Source organism: Dermacentor variabilis, chromosome 2 (genome assembly GCF_050947875.1).
Source record: "Dermacentor variabilis isolate Ectoservices chromosome 2, ASM5094787v1, whole genome shotgun sequence".
In the NCBI taxonomy this organism is placed as follows: Eukaryota; Metazoa; Arthropoda; class Arachnida; order Ixodida; family Ixodidae; genus Dermacentor; species Dermacentor variabilis.
In genome coordinates, this window is record NC_134569.1 from 134904153 (window position 1) to 134919066 (window position 14914).

Here is a 14914-nt window from a genome sequence, read left to right on the forward strand (position 1 = left end):
GTCGCTCGCGCGCCGCTGGTGCCGTTTCTTCCTTTCTTTCTTTTTTTCTTTTTTGCGTGTCGAAACCGTGCGCCTATGCATATGCTGCTCTCCGGAACACTTTTACGTTGTTGCTGGGCTGCTAGGAAGAGAGCGTTTCGTATTGCCGCTCGAGAACGTGCCTGGCAGCGCGCTAAACCTTTCCCTCCAGCAGCGCTCAGCCTGGCCGCGTTATCCGTACGGTTCGTACGATTAACGCACGCAGGGCTAAAATATTGCCGCCTGTTCCGTTCACCCCGCAGTGTGCTGCTGCTTCTGTGGAGGATGCTGCGTGGCGAAAATGCGGGTGCTACAATTAAGAGAGACGGGGCAAAAAGCTACAAAGAAACGAACACACAAGCGGAGGTGTCGGCGACCTTGTTTGTGGAGATTGGCGAATATATAGCTAAAAGCCTTATAGTGCCATGAACAGAGTTTTGTTACCGCGTCTCGGAAGTTTCTGCAGCTGCGGTTTTCTTCTTTCAACGCTACTCTTCAAGTGTTTTATGAAGCGTACTGTCTTCGTAAGAAGATTGGAAGTCACTCCAAGAGTGGTATGAGGCTCGTAGGTGTTCCCTGTTGGCATTGCTTCTGCAGTGCGCCCGGAACTTGGATTATCAGCAAGAACTAGGAGTACTGGCCGTCTGAATAGTTGAGGTTTTGGAGCAAGTTCTGTGTCTACGATACACATATGTAGGCGGCTTGTTGACCGGTTCTATCACGTGCTCTGTGGCTTCGAAACTTCCGACAAGCACTGTGCTTTACGAATGCTTCCGGAAGGCCTCCGAGGTGTGTCCATGTATGAACCTGCTGCCTTTGAACGTTCAGTGCGCATAACTTTATTCAGCACGTGAAATATCCTTACTGTTCTTTTTTCTTCTTTTTTTTTCACAAGATCCTTAACCACGCTTTATAGCTGGATAATATTTACAGTCGGCGTGAATTAAGCGCGAACAAGCCAAAAGCGTCAAAACCGATTAGGCTACGTATCCTGCAGCTCTGCCTTAAATTTCATCAGTGGCTTAAATCTAGGGTACAAAATATGCACTCAGTCACCACAGTGCCTCAAGACTCTGGCTACTTGCGGAACGATCGCACGCAGCCCTTCCCAAAATTGTGATCACGTGCAACGGGAGTTACGTTCGCCGAAGGATATAAGCAGCAAACGGGCTTGTGTAACCCCTGTATGTTATAACCGACAAACACGCACTTGTAATGTCGGCCCATAGGTATATCTCTAAAGCTCACTGACCCTTTAACGGAACAGCACGTTATGTTCAAGGGAGTTTTTTTTTCTCACTTTCATGACTTAACTTGATTTAGCCATTCAGCATGTGCCACTTGTTATGTGGCTGTTCTTGGCTAATCCTCCAGAATGGGTACGTGCCACTGTAGCGGAGGAGGCGCAGAACCTTTATATGTACCTGTATATGGGCGGTTTTCTCTGTACATGAATCTGTCATCACAATTCTTCCCTCGACGAGCATAATACGCTGCGTCCGTCATCGTCCCGTCGCTGCATATAAATCTTACGTTGTGCGTTCATCTGACTGGGTCTTTGCATTTCGGTATAGCCTGTAAGCGCTGTAAGCATGCAAAAGAAAAATCCATGAAACATAAACGTTGCATGAGGACGTGTTACGCTTACATGCTTAGGAGGAAAGCAAACAGTTCGGACACAGATTCCAACGTGCGTGTTAGATCTGCGTCAACTTCCCGCCCCACTTTTTTTTCTGTTCATGCTTCAGTTTATGCTGGTTGTAGTAAATACTGTCAGTATGATAGCCGCAGTCCTGGCACACGCATCTCTTTGTCTTGTATTATGCATGTTTCTCTGTACTCTGCGTAAGCGTACTAATAATATTCGCACTTGTTAATGGGGCCCGTCCTCTCGTTCCTTGTCTCGCGTTTAGCACTTTTCCTTTCCAATACGTCTCACAAACTGGACCTTCTTAAAAAATTGGCTGCGGTTTAGCTCATCTAACACTGGATATGCAAAGCGAAAGCTTGGTTTATCCTAGTCAAGTCTTGGTTTCACTTGGTTAACCTTTAATTTAGCTGTAATTATTATACTTAGGTATACAATCATCGTTAAGCCAGGTATAACTGCTGTGCCTAGGTCGGTGGCTAGACATATGACTGTGATTATGCTTGGGTAGACACGCATCGTTCGACGGTGCGATGCACGTTGTGCCACAGGGAAAGCGCAAGTGCTACACATGCGAAGAGACGCCGCGGACATGCGCAGCGTCGAAGCACAAACGGACAGGGCGCGAACGCGGCCGCTACATTGATTTTGACGCCTGTTACATTCAGGACCCTCTCCAGAGAAGCAGCTCGCCGGGCAATATCCGAGGGGTGGTCAGACGCCGCTTGGCGACGAAGGCTCAAAACCTCCCGCGCAACGCTCAGAGAAGGCGTCCCGGCCTCGCTCTCATATATGGCCATATGTACTCATACGGCCAAGCTCGCACTGACTACGCGAGCGCGGTGCTCCTCTTAGCCAGATGCGCGGTGAGTCACGTGGTCAGGCGGCGACCCAGCTGCGGAGAGCGCATGCGCCAAGCCGGCGGCGGAGCTCGGCGCGGCAATTCACGTGATGCGTTAGCCACAGATACCACAGATTCCACAGATAATCACAGATTCTGCGATAACCACAGAAATTTGTCCGCGAGTATAGCATGCCTATGGTTTACAAGGTTTTGCGGCGGATGAAACTACTATTCTTACATCGTATAGCTGTCCACTAATTTGCTATCGCAATCGATGCTTCGCCTTTGGGGCGAAGCTGCGACTTTCTTTGAAATTTTATTTGGACCACTTCACGTAACCTCCGCTGAACTCCAAGCATGATGCGAGTACGTGATCCAGGAACCGTTTGATGCAGCTTCCGAAGTTCACAGCTTGCATTGTGCTGGACTGTGTTGGGAAGCTCATGGAAAGAATGGTTTTCACACGCCTATAAGTGGTATAGAGTGGTATCCTGAGCGCCACAACGTATACCCCGAGGCTATGGCTGGGTTTATAAGAGGCCGCTTCTCTATTGACAACGTCATCGACCTCGTGACGTCTGTGCAACAAGAAAAACACCGCAAACGTATATCGGTTGCCGTTTTTCTCGATGTGAAAGGCGCCTATGATAATGTAACGCATGAAGCCATCCTTGATGCCCTAGAAAATAAAGAAAGTGGTGGACGAATGTTTCGGTGGATTCGGAGCTATCTATTCAAGAGATCCTTCTTTGTGCAAAGTGCGGATGGCCGAACTGCTGACCATTACACTTGCCGTGGTGTCCCACAGGGCAGGGTTCTTAGCCCCGCTTTAACCTTGCAATCCTTGGACTTGCCGACGTCCGACACATACAGTCAACCTTTCCATATATGCTGACGACATATGCATATGGGCCTCGGCAGTTACACGTCCCCAGCTGCCTGTACGGCTTACAGTAGAAGAGGCTTACCTTTATCGTCCATATACTCAGATTGCTGGTTAAACGTGGGGCACATCCGTGGCATCTATGCTTCAGCTATACAGGATGGTTTCCTAGGATACTTGCGATATAGCATACCAGTGCTGTCCAATGCTGACGAAACTAACATCTATGTTCTGCAGAGCATTCAAGGCCAAGCCCTTCGAACATGTCTGGGGCGGCCTCGATGTGCTTCAACCGTAGCAACAATTGCCAACGCGAGGGACCACCCAATAACGACTTATATAGCTGTCGACGCACTCCGGGCGCATGTTAGTCATATATCCGGTGTCCCTGACCACCATCTCTCTCGCTTGCTTGAGAAAAGATCCAAGGCAGCGTTTTCCAAATCAGTTGCGGCTAACCAGCACTCCTTGTCATTGGGATACTAGACCGCAACAACAACGCGATCTCCTCTGTGGTGCTTGCAAAAGCCTCCTGTATACCTTGCTGTTCCAGGTATAGGGAAGAAGGCTAACCTGACCACCAGGGCTCTCAAGCAGATCACATTGGAACTTTTGCGTTGTTCGTACGCTAAACGAAACCATGTTTACAGGGACGTTCGTCTCGAAAAATTCGATGGGCGCCATTGTTATTATAGCATCTCATTCGGTCGTCATCAAGTTTAAGACTTCACACATATCGACATCTACGGGTTCCGAACTGGCCGCTCTTCGCGCTGCTGTGAAATACATTGAAAAAGGACCGCCTAGCAAATGAGCAATATTTTGTGATTCGAAAGCAGCCCTCCAAAGATTGCGAGGTTTGCGACTTCGTAATTATGAACAGTTGGTGTCCCGTAACAACAAAATTTGGCATTGCGTTTCTGAACGAGGGCATATAATTTTTCAGAGGCTGCCGGGACATTGTGGAGTTGTTGGTAATCACCTCGCCGATGACGCTACGCAACGTGCCCAAGCTGGAGCACCGACACCTTATACCTTTATCGAGAGTAGACGCTGCAAGAGAGCTTCGCAGTCTCGCTCGTACCATCACGTCAAGTTACTGGCATGTGCCACAGAACTCTAACCGTCGTTTATACAACCTCGAGCCATCACTGAAAGTGAAATTACCGGCAGACCTTTCACAACCTGACGCAACACTGCTGCGTCGGCTGTGGGTAGGAGTGGCATTCACTAACTCCTACAACTGTCGTATTTGAATGGTGGACTCACCGATGTGCACTAAGTGCAAGTGTGAAGAGACCATCACTCATATTCTGTGCCACTGATCTCGCTTTAATAACCAACGACAGAGTGTGCCTTGAATAGACTGGACGATAGGCCATTCACAGAAAAGATCTTGGGAGCCCATGGCCTCACAGTTCATTAGCCGAGAAAGCAATTCGAGCTCTTCTTCACTGCCTGAAGGCAACATACTTGCGTGCCCGACTGTAGACATCCTGCACCTTAGTGCACGTGAAAGTGCGATATAGACTCATGTTTTTCTCTCTCTCTCTTTCTCCCCCCCTCCCTACGTGTAGGGTAGCAAACTGGACTCACTCTGGTTAACCCCCCTGCTTTTCCTTCTTCCCTTCTCTCTCTGCGTATAGTGTTAACTCGGTTCTGTCGTGAGCGGAGAAAAGCGGCTCGGGGGGGAAGAGCGCAGTGCTCCGCGTCGTTTGCATACGCACTGCAGTGCTGCACGTGCGGCGTGGGCTCGCGTATACGCGTCGTAAATCAGGTGGAAAGGGCGGAGAAGTGGGGAGGATGGGGGGGGGGGCGTATAGTGGCCCACGCACCAGCCTCCTGCATATATAGAGCGTCGAGTGGGCGTTGTCTCGGCGACGCCACCGTCTGGCGTGATTGCCATGCGGCGCGTCGTGCGGTGCAGCTGGCAGGGCTGACCTGCGACGTCTGCCGTGGTGGCGGCGGCGGCGGCGACAGCCGCGGCAGCGCGTGCTTACTTCGCCGGCATCCCTTGATGAGCTTATGTCGAGCGGTGTATTTGCTGCATGGCTGGTAAATGTTCGTTGGCCTCCTCTTGAGTATGCCCCGGCCCTCGCTTCTCTTAGGTCGTTAGACGTCTTGATTCAGATAATCTTTTCGTTAGTGCTTCATCGGTGTTCTGACAAGTATTATCATTAATACTCCACGGAAACGTATGAAACCACACCTGATCTACATGCGGGTGTCACGCACCACCTGCCCGCTTTAAGAGGGAGAAATAAAAATAAAACCGTCGCTAACTCACTGGCCTCTTCATACATCGTTCATTCGTTCGTTCATTTCCTTCAGTTAAACAGCGCCGTCTGGCTCCTCAGTCGGCCGCTTTCGGAGCGATTACACGCTGCTTGATCTCGGGACACTTGTCGGCGTTAGTTGACAGACACTGCGGACCTTGTTAAGTCGAGAGGAAAGCGAGGAACCGCTGTTTGTGGCGTACGTGCTCGCACGTCGCTGCCTTGTGCCTTTCGTTTGTGCCTTATGTCAGCAAGCTATAGGGCCACATACACGTATAGCTGTTTACGTTTGTTGGCGATCCATACGAATATACCGAACCATGTAGCCTCCTCTATAGCTTAGGGGAGGCTACGACCTCCTCTTATAGAGGAGGCTATGACCTTATATGGAGGCTTATAGGACCTTATACGACCTACGAGTAGGATATTACCTCCTCTATAAGTACAGAGAAGGCTGTTAACTCACCACGTTACGCGTGAATACAGAAGTAACTGGGCACACTTGATGCTAAATAGTTTTTTTTTTCGTTTATCCTGATCAGCTACGACCAGGCGCTGTCCTGATGACAGTATATATGTAACCTTTTGATATTCTACGCGCAGTATGGCTTTCGGGGCAGAAGAGCAGTGTTCGGAAAATTAGTAAATGCTTGGTAAGCTATTGGAGCTTTTACACGTAGCGAACACGTAACGTCTCACGTATTTTTTCCCCAATTAACAAACGTTCAGAAAACGCCGTGTTTTGGTTAACAGATTTATGTTCATTATTCTTGGTTCATGAAATACTGTGTCGACGCGTTCTGCGCGAACAATATACATCTGAGGAACGAAGTAAAATTACCAGTTTCCGCGCTCGCTGCGGCCCAGCCGCCACCTTTCAATAAGCGGAAACAGTTTCCTCGGACTCGCGACCGGTTAAGCTTTTTCGCCAACGCTAGACTACTGCTAAAAGACCCGCAGTTTAATCGTCGCGCACGTATTTTTTTTTTTTACGATCGTTTAATTCCAGTAACCTTGGGCCCATCGCGTCATGGCTATAAGATCGATAAAAGACGTCCCTTTGTCCACGGTCAGCGCCGGGTTATGGAACAGTTCCCTCCACGACGCTTGCGAAAGAACCCTGCTCATCGGTGAACGTATAGCGCTCGTGCATGTGTGGTGTAGTGCCTTTTTGTTATTTGTTTACGTGGAACACTCGGCACGTGGCCCACCGTGCGCAATATTGCGCACGTAACATGACCGAATAAGAGAGAAAATGTATTCTTACGAAACGAGGTTGCGCAGGTGTAACGGCCGCGAGGACTTTCACTTCGAAGGCGAATTGCGACACGAAATGTCATAAATTTGTCGAAATGTCTTCTATTTTGCATAACGAAATGTCGTCGTGCTGGCTTTCATCCGATTCTGTACGTTGTAGTGTTTGGACAAAGATGGAGAACGAAAAAAAGAAATGGAAGGACAAAGAGCCCGACGGAGAACCGACGAATTGCGATCGCGCGAGAGAAAGACGCCGGCACTGTGACCAAGATTTGAATTACACGCCAAGAGCGATCCTCACCCGCCGCCGAAAAGAGGCCGACGGTACGCGTCTTCGGGTAGGCCTTGGTTTTTCCTAGCTCAGCCGGTGTACCGTATTTATACGCTTATTATTGAGCCCTGCGAAGAGAGAGAATTCTAGCAATGTACCACGTAATTAGAGAGCGTAAGCGTACCGTATAGATGTATACTCGGTGACGAATTAGGAATGCAGCGGCGAATGCACCGCTCTCTTATAGGGAATTTCTGTAGACGCGCCAGCCAGTAACGTTCGCTGGTTTGCACGGCGCCATGGTGGAGGCGATCTGGCACGTCGGAGTAACGGCTCTGTCGGAGTAACCGAAGCCAATCTCGAAGGCTATGTTTTGGTGTGCAGCAAGCGCCGGAAGCCATTGTAAGACCCGGTATTTTGAACGCCGCCCATATCGGCGTACCTCGGGAACTACGTTTTTGTAGCGCGGAGGTACACTTTACGGACAGTTTATTTGTTGTCGGAGCCTGTACTTAACTCGCAGGTTGTCAACGAGTCCAACGACGAATAGGAGCCATCGGCACTCGGGTGTTCACATGCGGTTCATACCACGTATACTCTAACGAGCTGCCACAATGCTGCTTAGCTTCGGTTCTTGGTTGGATGTCTATTACTCAGTTCGTATAGATAGTCTCAATGTTCTTTTTAATGCGAACCGTTCTTTGGCCCATCGCAAGCATTTGGCGGTAGGTTGGTTCCAATCTCTCATTGTTTCGGGACTTCGTCAATATGACAGAATTCAAGCGTCCGATGGTGGGACTGAACGCCGGCCGTCCAAGCCACGATCTCAAGCGCAAACGCGAGCTCGCTCAGACCGTCCGGCGCGTGCGGCACGTCTCGCAGTACGAGCACCCGCCACGCCCCATTCGGCCACAGAGTGATGACCATTCTCACCACTGTCTTTCGCTTGCGTCTAGTCGCGTATCAAATTGCTTAGAAAAGCGAGAGCGTGCTGCAGTTTCTCCCCTTCTTCCGTCGTGGCAGCTAGCGCTTTGAGAGGCTGTGTTAAGATGGCGCCGCCTTCGGGATGTATGCCGAAGTCGAAACGAAACAGGTTGTAACGTTATTCGCTGTAGAACGAAAAGAAAAGACTATTACGGCAGAACTCGTCTGTTGATGACAGTCGACGGTAATGTGATTAGCACTCAAGCATCATAACGACGCGCGGTATTGCTGAAGTCGCATTTATTTAAAGCATGTGCCCATTCTGTGACTTTCGTTGCTTCTGCTCTACGCAACATACAGTGTCCCCGGTATCGGCCCCTTTGTCTATCACGCTCGCTTGCCAAGATCGCCCATGGGCATGACGAGGACTGTGTGACCACCACGCAGGGGATGACGATGAAATGACGTGAGTGGAGCGACAAAGGTGGTGTGACGACGGCGGCATGACGGCGAAGGTATGGAAACAGATTCATGACAGCGTCTTTCTGACGATGACTAAATGACGACGATGGCGCATGACGACGACAGCGTAATCACGATTGAATGATTACAGCTCGATTACGATAGAACGAGGGTGAAGGAAAAGGACGTCGATGGAACGTCGGAAGGTGGTATGCGGCGACGACTGTATGACGACTATGGACCGACCACGACGGCATGACCACCACGAGCACACACGTAGTAGTCCAAGCTGGCAAACAAGTTGGGTTATACTGCATTGGCGTAAGGAGACGGACGGACTCAAAACGCCTGAAGTAAGCAAGAAGAAGGGGGTTGAAGTTGAAGTTTATTTTTACATCGGCAAAAAATCAACGATGCGGGTGGGCCCGGGCAAAAAGTGAACACAATCACTTGAGGGACGCCCGAGCCCCCCTGTACAAGGCACACAGCGAAAACGCAAAGTGTAAAAGTCATAGTAACACTGTGGCTATTTGACAAGGGCAAAAATATCTCGTATATGCATGAGTTTGTGAACAAAGCATAAACAGAAAAAACACAGAATAATAGTAAAAAAAAAAAACACAGAAATGCATAGCAGCAAGATAAAATTAGACAGGATACATCGCAGCAAGATACGAAAAAAAAAATACATGAACGCGGCTTTCAAAAAGAAGATATTTGTGAATTAATGCACTTCTCATGTCAACAAGTGGACATGTTTCAGGAATTATACCCCTTGACAATAATTTATTCAAAACAGTGGGCAGGCTATGTCGGAGCATCTGTTGCCATACATTGTACGGGAAAAGGGAATGTGCCAAATTTCTTTTTTGCGAAAGGAGTATTCTGAAAGATTTTGACTGCGACAGGGTAATTCAAGAAAACTAAGCTGGTTATTTTGGATACAACGCTTATATTTTAATGCTAAGTAATATTCGTACACGGTATTAATCGGCAAAATTTGGTAACGAGCAAACAGTTCCTGAGTGTGAGCAAGGTAGTCTACGTTTGCAATGTAGCGCACAGCTTTCTTTTGAAGCATGTATATTTTATTAATATTTGTTTTAGTGGTAGTACCCCAAACCAAGAAACAATAATTTAGGTGGGATACAAACAGCGCATTGTAAATAATTAATTTTATGCGTTCGGGCAGAAAATGACGACGGGTTAACCAAGGGGCCCGATTTTTATTGTTCATATCATAAGAAGCCAGCAAACACTGACACCAAGGACAACGTAGTGAAATTGCTTGTACTTAGTAAATGAAATAAACGATAAATTAATGGAAATGAAAGTGGATGAAGAAACAACCTGCCGCAGGTGGGGAACGATCCTACAACATTCGTATTACGCGTGCGATGCTCTACCAATTGAGCTACCGCGGCGACGTTTCCCCGTCCACTTTCTTGGGTATTTATTCTTCGTAGTAGAACCCTGGGGGTGTTAGCCAGCGCCACCACTCGCAGACCTTGGCTGCGGATGTGGAACATCCTTTCTGCCGCAGGCGTCTCGAGAACACGATCTTTCTGGGTGAAGACGTCGGTAGTATTCTGTAAGAAATCTTTCCTTTAATTTGTTTATGCCTACGTAGCCAAACCACCCATTCCCGTGACAGAGACCCAAAAGCTCCTTCCTGTACTTAGTAGGTGCGACTAACTGATCCAGAATCCTGCCCTTTCGGTATCTGTAGTGCCGATATAACAGGCGTCCTTTCTCACTACCCCCGCTGGCCGATGGCAACAACACGCGCTGTCGCGGCGAGCGCAGCTTGATGCGGCACGACGAGCGTCGACTGCAATCGCACGCTTTCTTTTCCTCCGTTGCCGAACACGTCGGAATGCGCAGAATTGTTGCAGAATTTTGTTGGTCGCGGATGAAAGGCACGATGAAACAAATTGCTATTGCGACACCGATTTCGGTTAAAAAGAAATGAGGAAGGAGGGAGAGAGAAAAGAAAAAAAATGAAAAGTTTTGTTGGATGGATCGAGCGGGGGGAGTCATGCGGCAGATGGAGGCGGGGGCGGCGCTATAGCCGGGGCATTATACGCGCACTTGTGTCGTCATCGTCAGCGCGCTGCCGTCTCGGCTGCGCTTGCGCCAATATACTGCACGCTAATAACGCTTAAAGCGAAAGGAGAAGGCAGAACGTCGTCGGGTATGTTGAAATGCTGCGTAAGAAGATGCAATCCCGCTTCTTTGCTCTACTCGTATCGAATCGCGCTCCGAGTGAAACCGACAGAGAAGGAAAAGATGGAAAATATGTAATGGTTTTGGTTTCACGTGAAATCAAAGAATGGCGTATATATATTCGAATCTAAATGATTCTTTAACATTGTATCTGCTCTTTTCTTCTTACCCAACAGGGGAAACCTGAAACTCATAGGTTATAAGGCTTTGGTTAAGGTATAAATAGCGAGTCGTGCGGGTCGCTTTCGCTGGTGGCCTGACATAACAAAGGATTGCAGCGTGATTAGTATTATCGAATGGTTTCGCCATCGCAAGCCAGTAGACGCCATGTTGCCTGGCACTTACCGCGTTATCCTGGCTTTCGCTGCCCTGATAGGGACGCCGGTACGCCTGCGCTGGAAGTATGGCGAGCGACAAATAATTAATCGTTGTTAGTGAAGGAAGCTAATGATGGTTAAAGGTGGTAGTAAGTCAGTTCCCGAAAAAAGAATGTGTCTTTGATGACACGCAAATGTGGCGTTGGCTATATAGCTCTGATAGTTTCGAGTCATTTTATGTGTGTAAGACCCTCCTATGAATAAACCACCAGTTAATAGTCAGCGCCTTGCGCTGCTGAGCTCGAGGTTGCCCGTTCTATCCCGACTGCGGCAACTGCAATTTAAAGGTGCGAAACTTGCAAAAACGCTCGACTTAAAGTGCACGGTGAAGAACCACAGGTAATAAATTAATCCGGAATCGCTATAGAACACATGCTATGGGAATGCCAGAGTCTAATACACGATCATGAGAGCGAGACCTCCACCGACAGCCTCCACGCGCGATGGCAGGCCGTGCTGCTCAGCTCGGACCTGGAAGACCAACTCTGGGCAGTCCACCGGCCGAGGAAGCCGCCGAAACTCTTGGCCGTAACCTGGGCGGGTGCCCCAGCCCACTAACTCGCCGGACTCGAATCGTTCTGATTCTGAATAAAGTTTTGCCACCCACTCCCCGCACTATACCGTGTACCGCCTGCTTCATAATCATATCGTGCTTTTGACAGGTAAAACCCCGGAGTATGCTACTTATTAGCCACTGTCTGTGTAGTTTCACCTTAATTCCGTTTGTAGCTGACGCAGTTAATTTTTCTTCTTTTTTTTTCTTTTAATGTTACTCAATCGACTAGCTCAACTTCGCACACTTGTAGAGTAAGTTACTTCGTGCCCGTGCTTGAAGAAAAACTCGTATCTGTTCTCAAAGGTGCGTGAATTCCTTTTTCTGATTTTCATATTCTGCTTGCGTCCGACGTCTGACTTTCTTATTTTTCTTTTTTCCTCGAATAAATGTTTTACAGTATAGTGTTCAACTATCGACTTAACATCGAAGCCGGCGTGTGGAGTACAGTACGCTTTAATGCAGAAGCTACTTAGAACTGTTACTAAACTTTTTTTTAAACAAAAAAAAAGGGGGGGGGGAAGCGAACGTTGAAATGCTTCAGCGTGCTACGTTAAACGAGCATGCCGATTCGAATGCTTGTGGCGTAGACACCTTTAATTGGGCGATTCGCTCGTGTCACAGCGTTCACCTTCATTCCGATACGTGTTTGACGTGCTGCCGCGGTGATATATCTATATGGGCGTGAAGCACATCTACCCTAAACACCGTACGATATTATACGAACTTTTGTTTAGTGATGTACGTGTGTAGTGTTTGTTTGATACAGCGCGCGTCTTCTTGTGCACTTTAGCCAGGATCACCGATCAAGTGCAGTATCGGACAGCAGATGCATATCCGATTGTGCTATTCCGTCATCATTCCGCGTCCTCGCGTCTACTTTCCTGTGTTTTATATCTCCCCTATATTCCAATGTGAATGGAGCACATACCATTTTCATGATTGCAAGTGCGCTTCTCTGCACTGCATATTTGGCAAACTAATGGTGGCACTGGACATAGTTTACACGGAGACAGAAGGGCTAGCAGCACATGCGGGTGGAAAGGGGGGGGAGGGGGCGTTGAGGCTAAGCTTGTCTCATCTGCAAGGTTTCATCACAAGAACCACGTCTGCATTTCCCCTGTCATATGCAACCAAACTGCGCTTGTACAAGCTCTTTGCAAAAATGACTACGCCGCCATTAGTTTGGCAAACTGCTTCGCCGGAAAGCTAGCTGTATAATTATAGAAAGAGTCTGTACGGCAGGCTTGGGTAACGCTGCCCCATCTGCTCTCCACATTTGCTCTGATGAAACCTCTCTCTCTCTCTCTCTCTCTCTCTCTCTCTCTCTCTCTCTCTCTCTCTCTCTCCGTTCATGCTGGCTGCGGAAGCGTGCAGGGCTTTTTTATATTGTGTATAAGGACGCACTGAGTGCTTTAGCTTGGACGAATAAGCACATCCTAAAAAAACAAAACGTTAAAGTAAAGGCAAGCAGGTTGTCTTTTCGGGGATTACGTTATTCGGGCCTAGAATGTGTTCTATAACAGCTGATTACATGCGGCGGTGGCTCAGTGATTGTTGCTCTTCTGTGGACGAGGTCGCTGGTTCGTATCCCGGCCGTCGCACCGGCGTTTCCGATGAAGACGGTATGCAAAAATGCTGATCTACTGTGCATTTGGTTCGCATTACAGTAAGAAAGGTGGCCATAATTAAACCATAGTTCATCACTGCGTAGTCCCTCGTAGCCTGTCGTGCAGTTTCGAAGCGTTAAACGACATATTAAAGAAAATAATAATTAATAGCTGACCTACGTTGGAAACGGTGTTTGAGTGAAGATTTCATTGATGTATGCGTAAAGAGAAAGCGAGAGAGAAATTTATTTACGGAAAGGCAGAGAGGTCGGCCTGACCTACAACTTGTTCTGGCAGGCTGCTCTGCACTGGGGAAAAGCGACAGGGAGAAAAAGGGCGGATTAATCTTGATGATGATGATGATGATGCGGAGGAGGAGGAGGAGCGAATATACAAGTTCACAACCTCGTGGCATCTCTGAAGCCGTGCGTCCAGCCCAGCGACTTGTAGAAAGGCTATAGCGGCCCTTGTTATCAGGGCGGCGCTGTTTGCATTAGGCCAAGGACCTAAAAGATACTCGTCCGATAGCGGACTCATAATCTACGTTCGCGATGGAAGAGACCAGTTGCTGTCGTTCTTGCGCGTAGGTGGGACAAACGCAAAATAGTTTATCGAGTGCCTCTGGTACCTGACAGTATTCACAATTTAGAATAGTATCACTGCAGCCTGTCAGATGTCTGTAATGTATACTTGGTTAATGCGACACTAAGGCGAATCCGGTGCGCCATGCTTGTTTAAATTGCTTTGGGCTTGTGAGGCATACGAAATTTCATTTCTGGGTCCCATTTATGCACTCGCTTGTGTGGTCGATCTGGTTGGGTGCAGTGCTCCAATAACGGATGTATGTGTATAGGTTAATTCAAATGTTGCCTTAACGTAAAACAGCGAATAGATATTATTAGATTAAGGAGAGGGTAGCGTTGGGATCCCCTAACGCTAGGGGGCCGCAACGCTTGCGTCCGGCTAATCTAAAGCTCTCCGATGGCGGAAATGTGTGTAGGAAATGACGAAAATGAAATGCTGTGTGGGGCTCTCAGAGACGCCCTGTACTTAGGGCGCCGGTTTAATTTCGACCACCCGGACTTCTTCAACGTACACCCGAAGCTCGGTACACGGAAGTATTTGCATTCTGCGCCCACCGGAATGAGCGGTCGCCGAGGCCCTGTACCGAACCCGCGACCTCACGTGTTCTGCAGCGTAACGCCATATGTTTTAAGCGCGGGATAACCGCGAGAGGTGATCGGCTCTCTAAATGTTTAAACCTGACTACATAACTTCTTTTTAATTACTTTAGGAAAGATGCTGCAACTGGCGGAATGAATGCCAGTAACTGACTGCTTGGCATGGTCGTGGTATCCTGAGTCGTGTAGCACCGGTTTCGAAATGTCCGCCCCGGGAACATGCGGCGAAATGCGGCGTTCGCGTGCTTGCACTGGAACTTTTTTTTTTTCCCAGAGGGCAATTTTCTTGCGCACTGCGTGCTAGAGCTGAGTGGAACACCACTGATGCATCTGGTATGCGTCGTCCACGAGCGATGTGTATGTAGTGTATACGTCGCGGGGCTT

At 48.5% G+C, this 14914-nt stretch overlaps 2 protein-coding genes across 5 annotated transcripts in view; one reads left to right on the forward strand and one right to left on the reverse strand.

The window, feature by feature from the left end:
• Ptpmeg (protein tyrosine phosphatase Meg) overlaps nt 1–14914 on the forward strand; it is a 323767-nt gene that overhangs the window by 79050 nt on the left and 229803 nt on the right. The window lies entirely within an intron of this gene.
• LOC142570455 (uncharacterized) overlaps nt 10037–14914 on the reverse strand; it is a 19850-nt gene continuing 14972 nt past the window's right edge. Inside the window, exons 3-4 of the mRNA XM_075678840.1 lie at nt 11155–11204; nt 10037–10172 (exon numbers count right to left, since the gene is read on the reverse strand). Of these exons, the coding sequence (XP_075534955.1) occupies nt 10037–10172; nt 11155–11204 (186 nt within the window). The remainder of the gene's footprint in view (nt 10173–11154; nt 11205–14914) is intronic.